This window comes from Mustelus asterias, chromosome 23 (genome assembly GCF_964213995.1).
Source record: "Mustelus asterias chromosome 23, sMusAst1.hap1.1, whole genome shotgun sequence".
NCBI classification, from domain to species: Eukaryota; Metazoa; Chordata; class Chondrichthyes; order Carcharhiniformes; family Triakidae; genus Mustelus; species Mustelus asterias.
Genome location: NC_135823.1, coordinates 24,648,367 through 24,670,952, shown reverse-complemented (window position 1 = coordinate 24,670,952; position 22,586 = coordinate 24,648,367). Strand labels below are relative to the sequence as shown.

General features: G+C 41.6%; 1 protein-coding gene across 1 annotated transcript; it reads right to left on the bottom strand.

The window, feature by feature from the left end:
• Nucleotides 1-4,094: 4,094 nt before the first annotated feature.
• On the bottom strand, nucleotides 4,095-21,354 carry LOC144510585 (importin subunit alpha-5-like). The gene is made up of 10 exons (XM_078240146.1): nucleotides 21,283-21,354; nucleotides 19,233-19,367; nucleotides 18,681-18,766; nucleotides 17,324-17,592; nucleotides 17,167-17,249; nucleotides 14,769-15,032; nucleotides 8,298-8,531; nucleotides 7,092-7,274; nucleotides 4,747-4,896; nucleotides 4,095-4,263 (listed from the first exon to the last, which is right to left on the bottom strand). Exons 1-10 carry the CDS (start codon nucleotides 21,349-21,351, stop codon nucleotides 4,228-4,230), a joined length of 1,509 nt encoding a protein of 502 aa, XP_078096272.1. The 5' UTR covers nucleotides 21,352-21,354; the 3' UTR covers nucleotides 4,095-4,227.
• Nucleotides 21,355-22,586: the final 1,232 nt, after the last annotated feature.

Genomic DNA, 22,586 nt, shown 5'->3' with positions numbered 1-22,586 from the left:
TTGTTCACAGGCTAACCGGAATGAACTGCAAAGGGCAGTGATTGTTGAATAGCTGACCGAATCCAAGTGAACAGTGTCTGGGTGAGTGGGGGTAAGAGGGACAGGAAGCAGTTTTACAGGCCCGATCTTCCAAGCAAACTGGATGAAGATGGTGCTGCAAGAAGTGGCAAATGTAGAATTTAACGGCATAAAGGGAACACTAATATTGCCGGGCTATTATCTTTTATGCATTCCTAAGAAATAGGAACCAATTAATTTTTTTCTGCTGCCTCCATACTCACCACCTCCAGCGCAGTACCAACTTTAACAAAATCTCTCAATTCCATTTCAGGGTGCCTTCATCTCAAATTTCAATCACAAGAATGGAAAGGCGACAATGCTGGATAATAGGCATCATGTGTTGGTTTAATCATTAGGTGGGTACTTCAGTCAGCTTTTTATTATTCAGCTCCCATGAATTTAGGTCCTAAATGCCATTTTTAAATCTAAACATGCCGCAGGGTTCATTAACAGCTTTGTAAAATCACTTTCTTTGATGCCTCAAATTAAACTACCATTGTTCTCCTTGACAAGGACATGATTTATTACGTTTTCCAGGACCGGCTGAGAGAAAAAGTTTATTTGAAAGATCTTTCCCAAGGCAAGGCACAACTGCAGCTTCAACAGCTGTTGGGCTGACACATGCACCCTTACAGAAGTGCTCAATAATAATTGATACAGCATTGACATTTTTTAAATTACAACCTCCGAGATGCATTGTGCATTTTATCTTGCTCTGTGAAACTCCAGAGAAAGAACTAGGATCCGAGGGCATAGCATCAGAGTAAAGGGACGACCTGAGAGAACTGAAATGAGAAGGAATTTCTTCAGACAGAGGATGGTGGAATCTACAGAATTCATCACCACAGAAGGCTGTGGAGGCCAGGTTGCTGAGTGCATTTAAGACTGGGATAGATAGGTTCTTAAGGGGATTGAAGATTACAGGGAAAAGGCAGGAGAATGGGATTGAGAAACTTATAAGCTATGCTAGAATAGTGGAGCAGACTCAATAGGCCAAATGGCTAGGTTCTGCTCCTGTATCTTATGGTCCATCCCACAACATCTCCACTTCTCAAGGCTCAATTCTATGGACCATTTCAAAATCTCTCCTTTCAGCACTTGTTTTCCTTGCACATCTGTGAAGTGCCTCAAGAAATTCCTACATGGAAGGTGCTGATATAATGCAAGCTGTTCTATTGGTTTAGTCGTTGTTTCAGTGACATAAGCGACTTAAAACAGCAATTTAAATTCTAGTAACATTGGACAAGGAGAAGCTTGGTACATGTTTCAGTCACAGACCAGAAGCAAATAGCTCAAACTAGAGGAATACTGTTCAGTTTTGTTGAGTTGTTTCCTTTAGCTCTTGTGCCAGAGATTCAAAAAAAAAATGGGATTCCTGGATTTATTTGCAGAGGAGGGCTGTTCTGTTCAAATCAAAACCCCAGTTGGATCTTCCTCCGACACAGGGAGCAATCAGTTCAAAACTCAGAAGGGGGTGAAATTTCCTAGCAGGTTGAATTACTACAAACATCCACTGTGATAAGAAATTTCAAGAGGAAATATGCATTTCAAAGTTATTTGTAAAAGACAAGTTACTTTCATTCCAGTGCCATACTGAAGGAATGCTCCACTGTCAGAGTTGCAATCTTTTGGTTGCAATGTTAAACCAAGGCACTCAGTCGATGTAAAAGATGCAAAGGTACTACTTCCAAGTTCTTGCAAGTGCCTTAACCATTTATCCTGCAATCCACATCAAAAACAGATGGTCTAGTAAGTTTATGGGACCTTGGCTGTGCACAAATTGGCAACCCACATTATAACAAATGACTACATTTCAAAAGAATTGAATTTGACTGCAAAGTACTTTGGAAGTCACAAAATCATGAAAGGTATTATATCAATGCAAGGTTTTTCTTCTGTAAGGGCTTTAATCTTTTGTCCACTGGGATTGACATTTTCCTGTTCAGGGTTTCCAACTTAAAAGCAATGCACCTGTGATGTACCCCATGCTCATTAAAGACAATACATAATGCGATGATATAAATCAGTCGGATAACCAATGAACAGACAAAACCTTGATAAAATGCTGGAAAGATTCTGCAGGTCTGGCAGTATGAGAAACAGTGGGCAGGATTTTCCTCCCTCTCCATGGTCTTTTGCAGCAGTGGAAGGCAGTGCAATCTCATGGTTCTGCTGTCAATGTTTCCAGTTGAACACCCTTCACCACTGAAACCCATGGTGGGAGTGCACCATTGGCAGGAATACATGATCCCATCAGCGTAAACGCCAGTAAGATTTTGGTGTACATTGTTTCAGATCCATTCGCGTTCTTCAGAGTTGGAAGGGCAGAAATGCAATGGATTACATAGATGGTGAGGGGATTGGAAAAGGTGGAGCAGAATAGATCAGGGATAGGTGGGAGCTTCAGAGCAATTGACAAAGCCATCATAGACAAGACTAAAGGGAGTGTGAAAGACTTGGAGGCTAATAATGGGATCAAGGCAAGGTAGCAAAACATGGATCACCACTCCAAAAAAGTGAAACAAGTTACAGATGATGCTGTAGGGGAGGGGCTGGGAAGATGGAGCAGAGAGTTCTTGGTCTGATCATTCTCATGATGGATGCTGAAACGAAGACCAAAATCAAATTGACCAGTTGAGATACAGAACATGCATCAACTTCAGTGTAACACAAAAGAAATGGTGTGTATTGTAATGTTCAGAGAGAAATTAGAAGCAATTAGAAAAAGGTAGAGATCTCATTGTTTGAAGGTAAAAGAACTTGCTGACTTTTGCATCAAGCTTTACTCAAAAAAATGTTGAAGTTAATGGCTGGTCACCTGCATCTATTCTGCAGCCACTTGAAATAGTTTTCTTCATTACAGAAAGGAGACTCGACCTTTCAAATACTATAGCAATTATTGTAACTACTCTTGCAGTTATTAAACAAGGATGAAGTGGTGGCAAGATCAGCTGGAGCCACCTGGTCATACAAGTTAGGAGCAGCAGTAACCCATCGAGTCCCTCAAGCCTGCTCAGCTACTCAATAGCATGGCTGATTAAAAAACCAGATGCTTAACAAGGGAGTCAGTCTCCCACTGCCTGAAAAATATTCATATACCTCACCTCTACTGCTGTCTGGAGACTTCCAAAGACTCATGAGTCTTATCTGGCTTAAAAGCAAAACCCCTATATTTTTACAAACTGTGACCCCAGTTGTAGCCCCCCCTGCCCTCACCACCAAAACCATCCATCTTGTCAAGACCTCAGAATTTTGTGTTTGTCAGATCATTTCAATTTTCTAAACTGCAATGGATATAGGCCTAACTTGTTCCAACTTTCTTCATGTGGTCTCAACCAACACCCTATGTAACTGTAAAATACCATAGTCCCTTTGTAATGAATGCCAACATTCCATTTATCTTCCAAGCTATACTGTACCTGCATGCCAACATTGAGATTCATGTACCAAGACACCTGATCCCTCTGTACTTAGAGTTCTGCAATCTCTCCTTTTAAATATACTGCTTCTATTCTTCTTGCTGATGTGGACAAGGTCAATTTTTCCCATATTATCTGCCAAATGTTTGCCCACTCACGTTACCCTATGTGGTGTCCTCTTCACACTACTTTCCTACCAATGTCAAAATTAGTCAGCATGCCATCAGACCCTTCGTCCAAGTCATTGGTAAGTAGTTGAGCCCCAGCTTTGATTCGTGGCACTCCATTGCTAACCCAAAAATGACCAAGCCCTGGCTGGTCCCAGTTGGCTAACTAATCCTCTACCCATGTTTACCCTCCATACCACCATGAGTTCATTTTGTGTAATAATGTTTGATGCAGTGTCAAATGTCTTCCAGAAATCCACTGACAGCAGATCCATGGGTTCCCCATTACTTCCTCAGAAGTTCAATAAATTAGTCAAACACCATTTCCCTTTCCCAAAGCCATGTTGATTCTGCCCGATTACACAGATTTTAGTGCCCTGCTATTGCCTCCATCATAGATCCCAGCAATTTGCTCATTTTAATGAGCAGAGTTGCAAAAGAAAGTTTTGCAAAAAGTTGTTTATTTGTGAAAGTAATTGTTAAACATGGATTATAAATTGCACAGACAAGGATGAGCTTAATTCTTCAAAAGATAAATTTATCTTTGGTGGAATGCACTTCAAATGAAGGTTCTCCATTTGCTACTTCAGGCTGCATGTTGTTTTGAACTTCTCCTCCTGGAAGAGAAAAGATGCTTCAGATTTAAATACATTGGTGTATATCCCCTTTCACTGCTCCGTTTCTCCACTACCACAACTGTGGTCTAACCACCAAGGGACAGAGAAGCTGGCCCAGATGGGCATTCACTTTGAAACAAGTTATGACATTTACAAAATCATGCTAATGAACAACAATTTATCTTCAAGACTGAAAGAGAATGAGCCACAAGTGACAGTCGTTGAAATCATCAAGAAGATAGTTTTTCCTCATCTCATGACTTCAGGAACAGGAATCTTGCTGCGGGAAGGCCAAATGGCCTCACCTTCTGTTAAACTACTCAAGTGTGCACACACGTGCCAGTTCCATGCCGCCTCCCAGTAAGCACGAGAAAATACACAGCAAAAGCCACCACAAGTTGGAAGAAAACACTGAAGAATTCAAATCAGCAGCAACACAATTTAGTGCGAGAATATTCAATCAGGTTACTTTTTTGTGCCTACCTCATCAAGAAAGTACTTCTCAATTAGCTTTAATGCTGCTTTGTACACGGTGGTATTTGGATGGAATTGAAGAGCCTCAATTTTCTCCAAGCCATTAAGTTCCTCTATCAATAGAGATAGTTTATCAGTCTCACCCAACTGTTCTGCAGCCTTTAACAAAAATTGAAGGATAGCATGAACTCACAGCACCTTTGACAGCAAGTGGAAAGTTACTGCTAACAATTAACATGTTGGATCATCAGTTTAAAGAAAAGGTCAGAATTCAAACTTGAAGACATGGTCAGCAAAAAGGCAGAACGTGCAGAGTGTTTGTTCTAAAACTCCTTTCCCCAAAAATCCAACATGCAAGCTGGTCTATACTGAAGATGAGTAATTCAATAGAGTAGCCAATAATTAGAAGTTAGTTTGCAAAGAAAAGAATAATGCACCATTTTACCCATCTTTTGTTGCTCAAACACCAAGTTTAAAAATTGCTGTCAGCTTAAAGGAGGACATTACAGGAAGCAGAGTAGGCCATGTAGCCTCAAGTCTGTTCCACCATTCAAATGAGATTGTGGATGACCAGTGATGCAACTCTGTCTGCCTTTGCCTCATCACTTAATACCTCAAATTGATTTTCCTTATTCAAAATTAACAACCATTAGGCCAGCAGAGTCCCAAACTTGCACCATCTTTTCTGTGAATAAATGTTTCTTTGAGCTGTTTCTCATTCTTAGATGTTCCCAAGTGCTGATTCAATAAAACCAACAGAAAAAGGTTTCCCCTTAATATCTCAAGCTTTGATCAAAATATCCATCGACATTCCAAATTCCAAGGAACACAGCCCTATATTCCTATTGCAGACTCTAGGCCTAAGCCAAGATGCAAGACCTGTGATAACCCAACCCTCCTTCCCCAGAGGTCCATGGGGGAAATCACTGATTGATCCGAGGCTTGAACACCAGTTCCCTCGCAAAAGGCAATGGGCTGCTCAGCTATTACCAGCCAGGCCCAGAACTAGTGTACACACACCACAGTAGTGGGTTTACTTTGCATTCAGGCTTCCAGAGTCATTACACCCTACTTAGCTTGTGCAAGATAGCAATGCCCAAATCATAGGATCACAAATAAACAATGATATAGCGCTGGAGGCCATTTTGGCCAATTGCACTTGCATTGCCGAGAGTTGACCCATAAATCTCATATCCCAGATGTTATATTTCTGAAGTTCTTTCCCTTCTTCAAAGATTCATCCTCGAATATGTGGAGAAGTCTTCTTTAAAGCACCTTGGGATGTTTTCTCAGTTAAAGAGACACCAACAGTTGTTGAAAGTTGCTCTCAATTCCCTTTCCAATCTGGTTAGGCAGTGCATTCTGGATCAAGTCTTCCCAAACAATGTGCTGCAGGATCACAAACTCCAAGGCAGTAGTGGCTGCCATGCAGCATGGGCAAATTTCTAACAGGAGGGACACTTAAGTTTTTTTGTTTGCTGATGGGTGTGGCGCCACTGCAAAAACAACAGCTGGGAAAAAGGACAGTGTTCACTTTTCCTGGAAAGACCCTGCCCATTTATCAACTCTACCCAAGGGGTGGAGGTTCATTCATTTGCTGAGCAACCTCCTGCCAAGTGCCTGCACATTTCACCAATCTGTCCTGCTGAAGCTGGGTTATTGTTCACTAGGTTTCCAAGCTGTGTCTCAAACTTCGACATGATGCCCTGTAAATCTCAAGTCCAAGCCATCAATAAACCAAGAGGAGTGATCCTAATAGAGGGGTCTGGGGAACACTGCTGTATATTTCCTTCCATCCTGAAAAGGTTATGCACCATTGCCTTTTCTCTCTCAGCCATTGTGTCCATGCTGCAGATGCCCCTTGAATCTTGCAAATTCAGTTTTGTGAACAAGCCTGTGGCATCTAAAGTAAATACCAACCCTCACTTCAAATAAATCAGCAGACAATTTGCTTTGAACAAACTCACCGATTACAACCCTTAGTATTCCAAATGCCCATGAATCCTCAAATTTGCCCACCATTGACATTAGGTCAACAGACCTAGAGTTGGTTTCCATCCCACTCCTTGTGGGAATGGGATGGAAACTCTGCATTCCTCCAGCACTGCTACCTTACCCAAGGAGCATTGGAAAATTGTGTCCAGATCCCCAGCTAATTTTACTCTTGGCAGCTGATTCAGGTGAATTAATTCTGCCAACATGAAGTACACAGCAATATCATGACTTGCATTCACAGAATTCTGTTCCCCATTGAATAGCAGGGCGAAGTAATCATTTAGTACCTCGGTCTTCACAAGATCTCCAAACTGGTCCCACTTTTGCTTTAAATGGTTTAAAAGTTTCAGCCAACTTACCAGGAAGATATTGGACAAGGCTTCCAGGGTCACCAGAAGCAGTTTGGCATCTTTGTTATGTAGTAGATTAATGAGGGGTTCCAGTACTCCACACTGCACCAGCTGTACAACCTGCTCAACTGTACCACCATTTGTGTAATTGGTCACAGCCCAAACTGCTTCTTTTTGTACTTTAAATTCACCCTGGAAGACAAATATTGCACCATGATTAAAATGCTGGCAACTAGCACAACCAAGTCTAATGTTCTCATGTTATCGAATTTGGTAACAGCAAATTCATAGCCCTGTAATTAGTTTAAAGGTCAGTGATGAAGGTGTTGTACATTTATGATCCACTAGGCGATTTTGATAAAATAAGCAGTCACCTACAAAATGATAATTCCATTCTCAACATCTTAATGAACTGTGACAAGCCCACATGCAACAAGCCCCGAATGAATGACTAGCAATATTTGTGCCCCACAAGTGCCAGGTAGTAACCATCTCCAATGAGGACAATCTAACCAATTCCCTCTAAAATCTAACCACCTCTGACTCAGTATTACCATCACAATGCACCACCACATCCACGGGTGGAATGTTCCCTATAGTTTCAGGACAAAAATAAACCTCTTGATTAACATTCCATCCACTACCTGAAAGTCACTTCTTTCAGCACCAATGTAGCTTACAGTATACATCATATGTACACGATGCACTATAGCAAGTTACCAAAGCTTTTAACACCTCTACCATTTGGAAGGGCACAAGATTAGTTGCAGAACATCCTGACTTGGAATAATTTGTTCATTGTTGCTGCTTCAAAATCCTTTAGAACTTTCTACCCAAGGACACTGGAAATATCAATACCACAACCTTAGTCAGTTCATCACCTTCAGGGTAAGCTAATGGGACAATAAATACTGGACTTGCCAGTAATTCCTGCATCGAGACTGAATCAATAGCCAAAACAAAAACAAATCCTCAGGAGCTCAACAGGATTCTTGACTGCTGACATTCCACTCTAACCAAATGACTATTTCAAATACCTTGCCAAGATTGACAGTAGGAATGATTTCCCAATCAGACATGACAAAGGTTACCTATCTCTGAAGGTGTACATTTAAGTGCAGCATAAATCCACTGAAGATCACATACACATGTAGTTTATCCAAACTCAGCCTGAATGTTGAACCTGCTGTTATTTAAATGGTACCAAGTACTTACTCTTTCCAGAACTTCAATAAGGGGAGCTATAACTCCACAAGTAATCAGCTGTTGAATCTGCATTGAGGGTCCAGCTGCAATATTGGAAATGGCCCAAACAACCTCCTTCTGTACACTGGTTTTGGGATGTTTCAGAAGCTTTGGTAGAATGGAGAGCGCTCCTGCTTCAAGTGCAGCCTCTGTTTGACTATCAGTTCCTGCCACAATGTTACCCACAGCACGGAGAGCAGGAGTCTGAAAAGGAACAAAAGATATTCAGAAACATGGTTTCATATTCTGCTACTGCAATTACTACAAGGCTATGTAGAGAAGTTGGTCAGATCATTGGATGTCTCGATTTCTGGAGATGCAGTAAAAGATGGAGCCTCCATTGCCAAATGTGATAGAGCCATATAGAAAAGGCAGAGTTGATTGTGGATCAAATTAGAGAACAGAAGTGGAAGCTTCTACTACAGTAATAAAAGCAAAAACCTGAAAGGCAACCTTGCTCCAGGACTGGCATGGCTGCAGTATTCAGTTGGTTTCTATTCCAGCCCCACTGTCAGATGAAAATCCAGGAGTTAACTGGAGTTCAATCTGATGCTGCTTGAAGTCACATTCACAAGTGGTCTGTCTGTATTTAGTACACCAAGTATTGAAAAAGGATACCAAAGGTCGCAGTCTGGAGATCATTCAGTGCAATAATGGTCATTGGTCTAAACCGGGACTTCCCAGATTAAGAGTTAGGACCCCCAGTGGGATCAGGCAATGAGATTGTGTCATGAGCACTCAGGCCAATTCAACAACTGTAGTGTCTTTTTAAATGTTCCTTTTGATAGGTGTGAACTAATGGACATGCTCAGACCAGGCTACTGCTCCAGAAACAAAAAAAATCTGAATGGGTAGGTGAACCGGGTCTTCAACTCCTATGAACTCACTTTCCCAGTCTAGAAATAAAGCTCTCTCCACCCCCAATGTAGAACTAAAGCTCTATTCAATGGAAACATGTCAGGGAGGCAGGGCAAGCATTGGGGAAAATGCATTCATTAACAGCCAGCAATCACAGCTAAACACTACCATGCCAGCTTCTTGCAGAGATTAAATTACTGCCTAAAGCCCATTAGAAATGGATGAGTAATCAGTTTTTGCTTTTGTTCCACATTGCAAGATTAAAGTTTGGAGCCAGTAACTCATGGTACACCAGTTTCTTACTGGAGATGCAACTCCTCCAGCAGATTGGAAGCCTTCCTAGTCTAAGTGAGTGGGCGAGGGTCTGGCAGATGGAGTACAATGTCAGCAAGTGTGAGGTCATCCACTTTGATAGGAACAGCAGCAAAATTGATTATTTGAATGGTACTAAATTGCAGCATACTGCTGTGCAGAGGGACCTGGGTGTCCTTGTGCAAGAATCACAAGGAGTTGGTTTGCAGATGCAGCAGTAATTAAGGCGGCAAATGGAATTTTGTCCTTCATTGCGAGAGGGATGGAGTTTAAAAACAGCGAGGTTATGTTGCAACTGTATAAGGTGCACTGGAGGGGGTGTAGAGGAGATTCACTAGGTTGATTCTGGAGTTGAGGGGTTGGTTTATGAGGAGAGATTGAGTAGACTGGGGCTATACTCATTGGAATTCAGAAGAATGGGGGAGATCTTTTGGAAACATTATGAAGGGAATAGATAAGTTAGAAGCAGGGAAGTTGTTTCCATTGGCGGGTGAAACTAGAACTAGGGGGCATAGCCTCAAAATAAGGGGAAGCAGATTTAGGACTGAGTTGAGGAGGAACTTCTTCACACAAAGGGTTGTGAATCTGTGGAATTCCCTGCCCACTGAAGCAGTTGAGGCTACCTCATTGAATGTTTTTAAGGCAAGGATCGATACATTTTTGAACAGTAAAGGAATTAAGGGTTATGGTGAACGGGCAGGTAAGTGGAGCCGAATCCACGAAAAGATCAGCCATGATTTTATTGAATGGTGGAGCAAGCTCGAGGGGCCAGATAGCCTACACCTAGTTCTTATCTTTGTATATTCCTGCAAGTCATGTTGACAGTCTTAATGATCATTTCCATGACTGCCAGCAGATGGCCACAGAGGTTTAGTTGCTAAACTGGTCAGTAAACCAGCAAGCCAAGTGGCAATGTATTCAATGCTGTCTCAACATAATGATACCACAAGCAGCATGTGGTGCTAACCTTAGGCATTTTCTTTGTAAATGCCTCAATTTTAGTATTGGAGTTTCAAACATGATTATTCCCATCCACATGTAGGAAGATGTCCAATTCTATCAAGCAAAGCACACATCGCAGCAGACAACTTAATGTTTAGAAAATAATTGGAAACCAAGCAATCCTCTGGGTCGATCCATAAAGCAGACTTCAATATTTTAAAAAGCTCTCAAAGCTGCATCACAAAACCTTGGGCCTTTCACTAGTTGGAGTGACTGATGAGCAGAATCCATTACAAAACCTGGACTTGCCACAAGATACCTTTGCAGGTGATAAGGAAGGAGTAGGTTTAAGGCTTGCCAGTCATTTGACTTGGATTGCAGATCTTAACTCCATCTCTATTTCCCGGCAAACAAAACATTTAAACAATTTGGGTATTGGCATTTTATACCCTAGAGGCCTTGGGATGCCAAGATGACAACCTGGAGTGAAGAAATGTTTCATCTGAGTTTTGGAATGGCCAATCCTGATGGAGATGCCAGCGTTGGACTGGGGTAAACACAGTTAAGTGTTTTAACAACACCAGGTTAAAGTCCAACAGGTTTATTTGGTAGCAACTGCCATTAGCTTGCAGAGCGCTGCTCCTTCGTCAGATGGAGTGGATATCTGCTCATAACCAAGCCATACAGAGACAAAATCAAGTTACAGAATACTGATTAGAATGAGAATCTTTACAGCTAATCAAGTCTTAAAAGATACAGACAATGTGAGTGGAGAGAGCATTAGGCACAGGTTAAAGAAATGTGTATCGTCTCCAGACAGGACAGCCAGTGAGATTCTGCAGGTCCAGGCAAGCTGTGGGGGTTACCGATAGTGTGACATGAACCCAAGATCCCGGTTGAGGCCGTCCTCATGTGTGCGGAACTTGGCTATCAGTCTCTGCTCAGCGACTCTGCGTTGTCAGCTGTCTCACTGGCTGTTCTGTCTGGAGACAATACACATTTCTTTAACCTGTGCCTAATGCTCTCTCCACTCATTGTCTGTATCTTCAAGACTTGATTAGCTGTAAAGATTCGCATTCTAAATCGGTATTCTGTAACTTGAGTTTGTGTCTCTATGCCTTATTTGCATCCGAAAGCTAATGGTATTTGCTACCAAATAAACCTGTTGGACTTTAACCTGGTGTTGTTCAAACTCTTACTGTGCAATCCTCATGAGTCACAGCTCTACACCAAGTAACTTCCCAGCATCTACCTAGTCAAGTGGTAGCATGGTGGCAGTGGTTGGCACTGCTGCCTTACCACCAGGGACCCAGGCTCAATTCTGGCCTCAGGTCAGTGTGTGGAGTCCGTACATTCGACCCATTTGTCAGTTTCCTCTGGTTCCCCCCCCAGGCCAATTGCACTGAGGACATCCAGCTATCAACATAATGAATCTTCATTGCATCATCTCCAAAGACAAGTATATCCTTGCACAAAGGAGACCATGTTACAAGACTTCTTAATCTTCGACTTCAGGTTGCTTGCAATGAAGGCCAGTGCACCATGTTATTTCCTAAATGCTGGTAGTATGTACAGGCTAATTCTTTTATTTGTGCAACAAAATTATGCGAGTGTTCTGGGCTTCAGCTTTTACATACTGTCTTGTAGCTAAAAGGATCCCTTTTAACCAGAATGGAATTATGCCTCTTTCCTCGAGAGAAAACCCATCAGGCACAAGATTAATTGGAGCTGCTGGGTTACACAGCTTAGACAAATTCTGAGTAAAACCAGCTCATGTTTGTATAAATGTACAATAAATTCTTATGGTCTGTGGGCTGTCTAGACTTCAACTAATATTCTGGCTCAGCTTCCCAGAAGATAATGGCTCCAAGCCAGATTACGCAACCAACTCATTTCTAAATGTCTCTTTATGCACATCAGTGTCAGATTCCTGTCCCTGAAGAGGACTTCCCAAAGTTCAACCATTTTCTAAATAAATTAACTGATCAAGTGAAAGCAGTTTCCCCCGATTACTACTGACATTTCTTTCCTTTAGCACAGTTGCTTATTGATATTTGAAAAAGCTGCTAATCTGTCCAGTAGTCAGGGATGTTTCTTTTGCTGCCTTTGCCTCTGTACAAGTGTAACACAACAACAGAAGTTAACCAATGGCTTTAGAAACGTAATGCCAATAAGCATGCAATGTATACTTAACCAGCTTGATACACATGACAGTGCCATTGACTTGGCACAACCACTACAATCAACACAAGTGCCCCACATTTTAAAAATACCAAACATGATTTCAGAAAGCAAGCCATTATAAATAAGATGGGCTAACAGCATTCCACTGCATCATTAGATGCTTTGTGCCATGGTCAACTCTGTTCAGCATTGTCAGGAGCCCCACTCTGGCCCAAACTTGCTGTAGAGGAAGACAGGTGGAGAAAAAAAGTGTACAATTCGCTGGCTGCCTCCAAAAGCTGAGCCTTTCCATTTCTGCTCTCCTCTTTCAATGCCTTCTGACCAGTGACGATCTCTGATGACCGCCATGTTTACATGTCACCCAGGAACCAGTTCCCTGTATAGAAAATCTTTTGGTATACAGCAGTCAGCCATCTGAGGAACATGACTAAGCCAGCACAGTTGTTGGATTACTGAGTGTATGCCGATACAAACAGCACACTTGAACCTGATGTCCTGTCAAAGAGATGCTGATGGTACATTGCCAGCATGGAAACTGTTCAGCCTTCTCTCCCAATGCTGTTCAGGTCCCACCAGGTTACAGGCTTGTTCCACACTTGTGCTCAACATAAGCTGACCATCACAACTGCAGCTTTTGCAATGTGTGTCTCATTGTTGCTGGTGTTTGTGAAGCTGAGATATGGGAGATAACCTCCAGCACCACATTTTCTAGATTGACAAGGGTATGGTAGTATCCTGGATCATATTTTACTTCTGATGTGATGGTTAAACCACATCCTTAGTAGATAGGGTGCCATTCAAGTGGGCTGCTGTGTCCTGGATGCTGGAGCGTTGTTGGAGTTGCACACATCCAGGTGTTTCATCACTCCTGATTTGTGCCTTCTAGATGGACAGGCTTCTTGCTGCAGAATTCTCAGCCTCTTGTCACAGCATTAAGTTTCAAGTCTTGCTGCATGTGTTAACGCAGGAATGTTAATGCAGCATCTTCAGTGCAGTTTGTTTAGATCTCCGGGCAAACAGCTTGGTCAGTTCTGGTACCCATGCTCTGCAGATAAAAAGAGTGCCAGAACACAAAAGCCTGTGACCCCATTGCAGACCTAATCCTTCACATTGTCATGAATTGTATCTTGGTGAGATCAAAGACAACAAAAAAGGTCACAATTGTAGATCTCCTAGTTGTGAAACCTCAGAGGGATTGGAGTAGATGTTCAGCCAGGATCTGCAGTCTAAGGGCAACAACTTTCCCATGATGCTCTGATTGCTCCTTGGAGGGTCACAATCTTTGTATCATATAATATCACATGTTCTCATAAGCCCAATTTGGGCCACAGCCATACAGATATCTCCAGCTATACCATCTATCAAGACACTTCTAGAATAAGCAAAGCCTCAAAGCATAGTGACAGCATGTTGGCAGTGCTGGAAGCTGCAGTTAATTAATTATTCCTTAGAAATTCAAGGGGGAAAAAACCAATTCCATAGCAAACTTTACCTGCAAGAACTTGCACCTCTATAGGCACTGAACATAAGCAGTATGCTACAGGATTATTCTCCCACAACACCACAAGAACAAATGCATGCACTATTTTCCAAATAGCTGATCAAATCACTAACTAAAAGCTAAAAACCAAGAAATGAAGTTGACAAATTGAACATAAACTACAGCAGATCCAATACACAGTATCCAATTTAGATATGTGTTAAATATTCAAGTGGTTGCATGATTGCTTTAGGAGCCAGCCACATGATTTGGTGATGTCATTGGAGTGTTTCACAAACTTGTTTAGTTTCATTTTCTACTCTGCAGAGGCAACAGCAATAATCAACAGTGCAAGCCACATCTTGGTTTAAAACTCTCAGCCCTTACATAGTTAGGACATTATAACATGATAGTCCTAATTAATCACAGCTTGGTGGTTCTTTGCTCCAGTGTTCTGCCCCATCAGCAAGAAAAAGCCTATAAATATATCCCAGACAAAGCCTATTAATATATCCCCGGAAGAAACATTTGTCAAATTCAAAGACTCGTTGCTACATCTGAAGTTGTCACATGTCACACCAGTTGCAGGCTTCAAAGCCATTAATGCTTTCCCACCCCCATAAAACCTCAAATAGAATGGAGTTCCAATTGTCAAAATTACTCACCAACACAGGCAACTTATCCTTCAACAACAATTGCACAAGCCTTGTCAAAACACCAGTGCGAACCACCTCCTCAATCCGTTCATTCGGGCCATCTGTCAGGTACGATACTGCCCAACAAGCATCAGACAGAACAGTTTCATCCTCATAATGAAGCAATTGAGTCAGTGTGGGAAGCATCAGTTGAATTGTCTCGAGGGACGGATGTGGATTTTTGTTGCGACATAAATTTGACATGGTCCATGTGATATTGCGCAGGAAGCCAACCTAGAATTGAAGTGAAACTGAATTATGCCAGTACGGAGGAGAAAGAAGCAATTAGTCAAGTGAAAGGTTTAGTAAAACTGGATGTTAAAGTAGAACTATGATGTGGAGATGCTGGCGTTGGACTGGGGTAAACACAGTAAGAAGTCTCACAATACCAGGTTAAAGTCCAACAGGTTCATTTGGTAGCACAAGCCACTAGCTTTCAGAGCGCTGCCGCTTCATCAGGTGAGTGGGAGTTCTGTTCACAAACAGGGCATATAAAGACACAAACTCAAATTTACAAAATAATGGTTGGAATGAGAGTCTTTACAGGTAATCAAGTCTTAAAGGTACAGACAATGTGAGTGGAGAGTGTGTTAAGCACAGGTTAAAGAGATGTGTATTGTCTCCAGACAGGACAATTAGTGAGATTTTGCAAGCCCAGGCAAGTTGTGGGGGTTACAGATAGTGTGACATGAACCCAAGATCCCGGTTGAGGCCGTCCTCATGTGCACAGAACTTGGCCATCAGTTTCTGCTCAGCGACTCTGCGCTGTGTCTCACTAACTATCCCAGCTGGAGACAATACACATCTTTAACCTGTGCTTAACCCTCTCTCCACTCACATTGCTGTACCTTTAAGACTTGATTACCTGTAAAGACTCTCATCCCAACCATTATTTTGTAAATTGAGTTTGTGTCTTTCTATGCCCTGTTTGTGAACAGAACTCCCACTTACCTGACAAAGGAGCAGCAAGTGCTCCGAAAGCTAGTGACTTTTGCTACTAAATAAACCTGTTGGACTTCAACCTGGTGTTGTGAGACTTCTTCAAGTACAACTAGACAGACCAAGGACCGTTGAGAATCTCACTTTCCAATATATAGTCACCAATTTAATGAATAAACATCACAGCCAATTTACACAACTGAAAGTGATTTGATGTTTTAGGTTTATTCTTTCACAGGGTGTAGATAGCACTGGCTGAGCCATTTGTTGCCCATCCCCAGTTGCACTCAAGTGATGAGCCACATTCTTGAAATGTTGCAGTCTGTTTTAGTATACCCAAAGGACAATGAGGAATGGCAATATAGCTCAGTCAGGGTAGTGTGGGGAACTTGCAAGTGGTGGTGTTCCCATGTATCAGCTGCCCTTGTCCTTCTAGATTGTAGAGGTTGCAGGTTTGGGAGGTACTGCTAAGGTGGTGTGGTAAGTTGCTGCAGCACATCTTTTAACATTGCACAATGCTGCCACTGTTAGTGGTGGAGGGAGTGACTGTTCAAGGTGGAAGGGGTGCCAATCAAGTAGGCTACTTGGTTCTGGATGATGTCAGACTTCTTGAGGGGGAATACTTGCCTAGATGCATGCTGCTCCAACAACACTCCTGAACTGTGCTTTGTTAATTGTGGACAGGTATTAGGAAGTTGGGCAAGGAATTACTGGCCATGGAATTCCCAGCTGCAGTATTTATACTGTTGGTCCACTTCAAATTTTTGTCAATGATAACTACCAAGATGTTGATAATGGGGTGGGGGTGAAATCCAGCAATAGCAATTCCATTGAACACTGAAGGGAGGTTAGATTCTGAGATGATCATGGCCTGACATGGTTTCAAATGTTAATTTCCACTTCCTAGTCTGATATTGTCCAGGTCTTGTTGCATTTGAACATGGAGGGATTCAACAAAGGAATGAATAATTCATTAATCTGTGTTGTTATTGGGGAATGACTATTGACCAGAATGGCAGGAAACTGAACCTGTCCAAAAGTGCCAATGGATCCCTGATGGTGGCCTCAGTTTAATGTTTCATCAGAAAGATATCTATGACAATGTGGGAGCCTTTCAAATGTTCATACTAATGTATGCCAAAGCTGCATCCTGGAGCAACGTTTGAACCTACAACCTTCCATCTTGAGGATACACACCACCCACCCCTTTTATTCATCATCCCAATGAAGCCTTTGGCTGTGTAATCCAAGACAGTTAGAGGTAGGGGGAGAAAGGTGCAAGAAGGGAACCTTGCCTTACCACAATTACTGTATTGGTTATTCATTGCAATTTAATTCAAATGGTCATTAGAACCACCCAAATTCAACTCATTCAAGCATTGCATTCTATACAGCAGATGTCATACCACAAGCAACCATTTGGACTTACAGGGATATCAGGTTGTACCAATCCCAGAAGCGGGGGGACAGCAGAGCATTGAATGACTGCATCACGATAGAGAGGACCATCACCTGGAAAAGTTTGAACAAGTTACTACCTCCATTTGTTTAGTACCAAAATTAAACCTTAATTGGTGCTGTCATACCTGCAATGTTACCCAAAGCCCACACAGCTTGCTCACTGACGTACATGCATGGAGAGGAAAGAAGATGTACAAGTGGTGGAATTGCACCTCCTTCCACCACTGCCCTAGTTTGTGCTGATGTTCCAGAGGAAATGTTTGTCAGTGCCCAGGCTGACTGAAACTGTATTGCAGAATTGTCATCTTGACCAAGGAATTCAACAAGCTTCTTAATTAGACCTGCCTCAATAATCTCATCCAGTGGAGGTTTCCATGCTCGTGACAGAAGTTTCCTATCAAGAAAATGAATAGTGTGAAGATAGTTTTGTTTCCCTGGATTAGTTATTTCTCTACACCTCACAATCCAAGGAAAATTGCCAAGACTAGGATAGGCAATAGTCTTTTTCTTCAAGACCCGAGCTTGAATGGAACCAAAGTTTGTTGGATGCAATGGTTCCATGTAAAATGCACCTGAACAATTGTGCAAGAACATTACAAAGTGTAGATGTTTCATTTTAAGTCGACAGAATGGAGAATATAAAGTGGATAGTGGTGTGCAGAGGATGCTGGAGATGGGTGGGGGTGTCAAGACACACTATTGGGATGGAAGAAAAAAAAAGAATTTGGGGCTGCATGGTGGCTATGGTTAGCACTGCTGCCTCAGCACCAAGGAGAAGTTTAACAACACCAGATTAAAGTCCAAAACGCCAGCATCTCCACATCAGCACCAAGGACCCAGGTTCAGTTCCAGCCTCTGATGACTGTGGTGCAGAGTTCACACATTCTCCCCACGTCGGAGTGTTTCCTCCCACAGGGTTAGATTGATTATGCTAAATTGTCCCTTAGTGTCAGGGGGATTAGAAGGGTAAATACGTGGAGCTACAAGGTAGGATTGTTATTGGTGTGCTGAATGGCCTCCTTCTGGATTCTATGATACTATGACTTTTGTTTTGAAGCTGAATGCTTATTCTACTACTCCTAATGTCAATATCCTTCAGCTAAAGGCCTATCTTCATGCAGTCAAGAGTTAAATAGACATAGGGTTTTAAAAGAAGTGAACTTAGTTATCACATTTCATCTCATTTTTAATTTAAAAATTAAAGGTTTAGCAATTTTACTTGGTGAGGGAGGGGGTACAGGCAGGTTATAAAAAAAAGTTACCCCACACAACCACCTCAATGCACGAGTTAAATATTAGCTCAAGCACTCCAAGTATTGCAGTCAACTGAAATTCATAAGTACTTTACAGATCCAGACTGGCAATAAAAATGTGACTTGTATGCGTTGTGTCCATTGACTTATTTGATTTGAACACTTCCATCTTCTAAAAAGGAGATAAAAAATATAGGTGCATTATGCAATGAAATAACAATGCCTCTACCTAGTCCCATTTGTAGCTTGCAGCTGTAGCAATGGGTCATGGCTGTTTATTCCCTTCACGATCTCTTCTATGGTCATTTCATGATCCTGAAAGGATCAAGATACATGTTAAACATGGAGCAGTAACTTTCATTTGGCAAATAAGCCATTCTAGAAAATAATTAAGACTATCAAGATTGGAAATGGTACAAATCAGCTACATTCATATGGCTTTGTACCTTATACTGGGAGCTTTATTTTCTATTTGTACACCATTAATCTATATGGTTGATCATAAAACAAAGCACTGGCCCAAACTGCCATGCTTGGTAAATGGACACACAAGGACAAGTTAAGGCGTAGACTAAAGATTTCTCTCAGCTAGGCTATCCCATGGTGTTGAATAACTGACTAGAGATCAGAGATTAAGAATCAGATTTGACAAAAGGTTTAATAGATGCTTATTTCATAAAGTCAACCCAGGCAAAACTAAAACAATGTTGGGATTACAATAGTTTCAACCAGTAATTTGTTGCTTGGTAAAGATATAATCAAATGTAAATGTTATATGTACGTTTATTCCAGCAAGGTTTTGTTGCGAAGGGTGACCATCTGGGAAAAAGCTTATATTCCGTCTCTTCAAGATCTGTTCATCCCTTTTGGCTTTCCGTAATTCAATGGAAGCATCGATTCTCTGTTTCCTAAATATCTGTTTGAACAAAAAAAAGCACCAAAACTGGAGAACAGTAATTATATACAAGTGAAAAAGTTTCCAAAATGTAAAATCCTTGAAAGCACAATGTTCTACTTGCTCTCATCAGGTCAGTCATTCCATGCATTCAACACTTGGCAGTTACTTTAATTATTGTTGGCAGAAAGCTTTTTTCATTCTTAAATGGGATGTGGATATCACTGGCTGGGCTGGCATTTCACCATCCCTAATTGTCCTTGTATGGAGTGGCTTGCTGGGCTGTGTCAGGGGGTATTTGGAGTCAACCACACTGCTGTGGGTCTGGAGTCACATGTAGGCCAGACCAGGTAAGGATGGCAGATAAAAGCAAGTTACCGCAGATACTGGAATCTGAAAATAGAAAATGCTGGAAAATCTCAGCAGGTCTGGCAGCATCTGTAAGGAGAGAAAAGAGCTGACGTTGAGTCCAGATGACCCTTTGTCAAAGCTTTGCCACAGAGAGCTGTGGAGGTCAGGTCATTCAGTGTCTTTAGGACAGAGATAGATAGATTCTTGATCAATAAGGGGATCTAGGGTTACGGGGAGAAGGCAGGAGAATGGGGATGAGAATCATATCAGCCATGATCGAATGGCGGAGCAGACTCGATGGGCCAAATAGCCTAATTCTGTTCCTATATCTTATGGTCTATTATACATTGAAAGTATTGTTTCTTGCGTGCTTTACAAAGCATATAGTATGTAGAGAAGGACAGGCATACAGTTTTAAAAGCATAAAACTGTAAAAGACAGAATTAGAGGGTATGCTGGGCACAGCTTGCAAGAAGTTGCCATGCTTGAACACCATCATCGATTTAGTATCAAGATAGTCAAGCAAGAGTTGGGTCTTCAAAATGTTTTTCTATTTTCTTCAGGGATTTGACTCTTTTTCCTACCACCAATGTTAAGCTGACTGATGTGTTCCATTTCCCTTTATTTAACAATGTTAGAACTTTAAAAAGCAAACTTTAAATGGTCAGAAAAAGGGGATTTTAGGAGGGGTTACTCAAAGATCAAAATGGCAAGTTTTGAAAGGAGGATCTAAATAATCAGAGGGATATGAAGCAGAGGAGTTTAGAAAGAAATTCAAGAGTCTGGCTGGGAGCAAGTGCTGAGAGAACAGGAGGAGATGCAGTTTCTGTGGAGGAAAGAGAGTACTGAATTCAGAGGACTGAGGTCCAAGGGGAAAACGGATGGAGATTAATATCAGAGCGAAAGTCACTGCTTAAATGCATCTGGGTCTGTGGGCAAATTTTTTAAATTAAAACAAGAGTTTTAATGGGTTGGAGGTGTTCAAAGAGGCAACAACCTCCCAGAGGAATGGGGGGGTGATGTGACTTGTTAAGCACCATACTGCCACTGGTGGTGGATGCAAAATACATAAACACTGGAACTTTAATAGACAAAGTTTAAAAATCAATATCATCCACAATATCACCCATCATAGCAACAGCCTATTCCACAAGTGAAGAGACAGTCTGAAGGGGAACAGAGTGCCACAAGCCAGCAATTCTCATTTTATCTTGGGGAAATTCCCTAATCCTGTGACACACTCCAACAGATATTTTTGCCCTGAGTAATGTCACTGGATGTTGTACTGTTGTCCACATCTCTTTCCACCAAGAGAATTCCTCCCCCAATATCACTTGAATGTTTGAAAACAGCAATGAAAACTCCTGGGGCTTGGATAGAAGTATTTAAATCAGAGCCCACAGATACACCTTTGATGTAAACTCTTCTGTTGCATCCAATTGTGTTTGTTAATTAGAGAAACCCCACTCAGGTGGCATACCCAGCCAGTTTCTAGTTATATTGGACAGACTTGTTTCCAGTTCCAATTTTGGCTAAATGCATATTGAAGAGTAAAGCTATACTATGCAAGAAACAACCCAATTACCTCTGGATTCTTGCCTCGATTCTTGAATTGGTACATCCTATCTTGCTTCATTTCACTGGTGGCAGACATGGTGACTGCCTGCATTTTTTTTAAAAACATGCAATGAGAGATCAATTATAAAACTTCATTAACACAGGTTTGCTGTACAAGAACTTTCAACTGTTAAAGCAGTAAACAATGACCCAAGCAACATGTTTTGAAGGATAAGCCGATTGAAATTATAGTTCAAAGCATTGTTATTAACACAAGGTGAAAATGAGACTGAGCTGAGCAACCATTACCCAGGAATGGCAAGCCAATGAAACATGAAGGCCAGAACATTTTCAGCAACTGGATAAAAACCAGGACGACAACATGTTCTAAAATACTTTACTCTGTTCGTAGATTTTTTTAAAATAGTTGTTAAAATGAGGAAATGGCTGTACTCACTACATCACCTCATGTATTGGTCATGTTTCTTTCTTTGTGATCCAAGTATAGACTTAATGCGTCACAATTATCTCGATTTAAATGTAGTCCTGTATTGCTTCCTCAACAACTCAGGATGTACATTTCTTCGAGCGATGTAATCATTGCTTCACACCATGAAATAATTGTAAAATTAAAGGTTAGTCTTTTGAGCAAACATTACTACATTATAGACATATGAGTCACTACGAGAGTGGCTCAATGTACTGCAATGACAGATTGCTTATCTGGTGCGGACTGGAAGTAAAAGGGACTGTGAATCAGATCACAAGTCTGGCTGGAAATTGGTTGGGGCTGTACCCTACATGGTTAGTAACTAATTTTCTCAGACCAGTAGCTAGTTTGAGGGTCTTATGAATTCTATCGAAGCTACTATGAGACCTATAAGATAATGAAGGGGCTGGATAGGGTGGAGGTGGAGAGATTCTTTCCACTTAGAAAGGAAACTAGAACTAGAGGGCACAGCCTCAAAATAAAGGGGGGGTCAGTTTAGGACAGAGTTGAGGAGGAACTTCTCTCAGAGGGTGGTGAATCTCTGGAATTCTCTGCCCACTGAAGTGGTGGAGGCTACCTCGTTGAATATGTTTAAATCACAGATAGATGGATTCCTGATCGGTAAGGGAATTAGGGGTTATGGGGATCAGACGGGTAAGTGGAACTGATCCACTTCAGATCAGCCATGATCTTATTGAATGGCGGGGCAGGCTCGAGGGGCTAGATGGCCTACTCCTGCTCCTATTTCTTATGTTCTTACGAACTACGATGGAACTAAAAATTGAATATTTCAAAGGTTCCAACAAAACTTCTTCCTTTGGCTACAGATGCTGTGTAACTCA

Coding starts and splice junctions, on each gene's coding strand:
- LOC144510585 (XM_078240146.1), bottom strand. CDS start 21,351: ATGTCTGCCACCAGTGAAATGAAGCAAGATAGGATGTACCAATTCAAG. Junction 19,368..21,282: donor ATCGAGGCAAGAATCCAGAG/GTAATTGGGTTG, acceptor TTGTTCAAACAG/ATATTTAGGAAACAGAGAAT. Junction 7,275..8,297: donor TTATTGAAGTTCTGGAAAGA/GTAAGTACTTGG, acceptor TTTGTCTTCCAG/GGTGAATTTAAAGTACAAAA.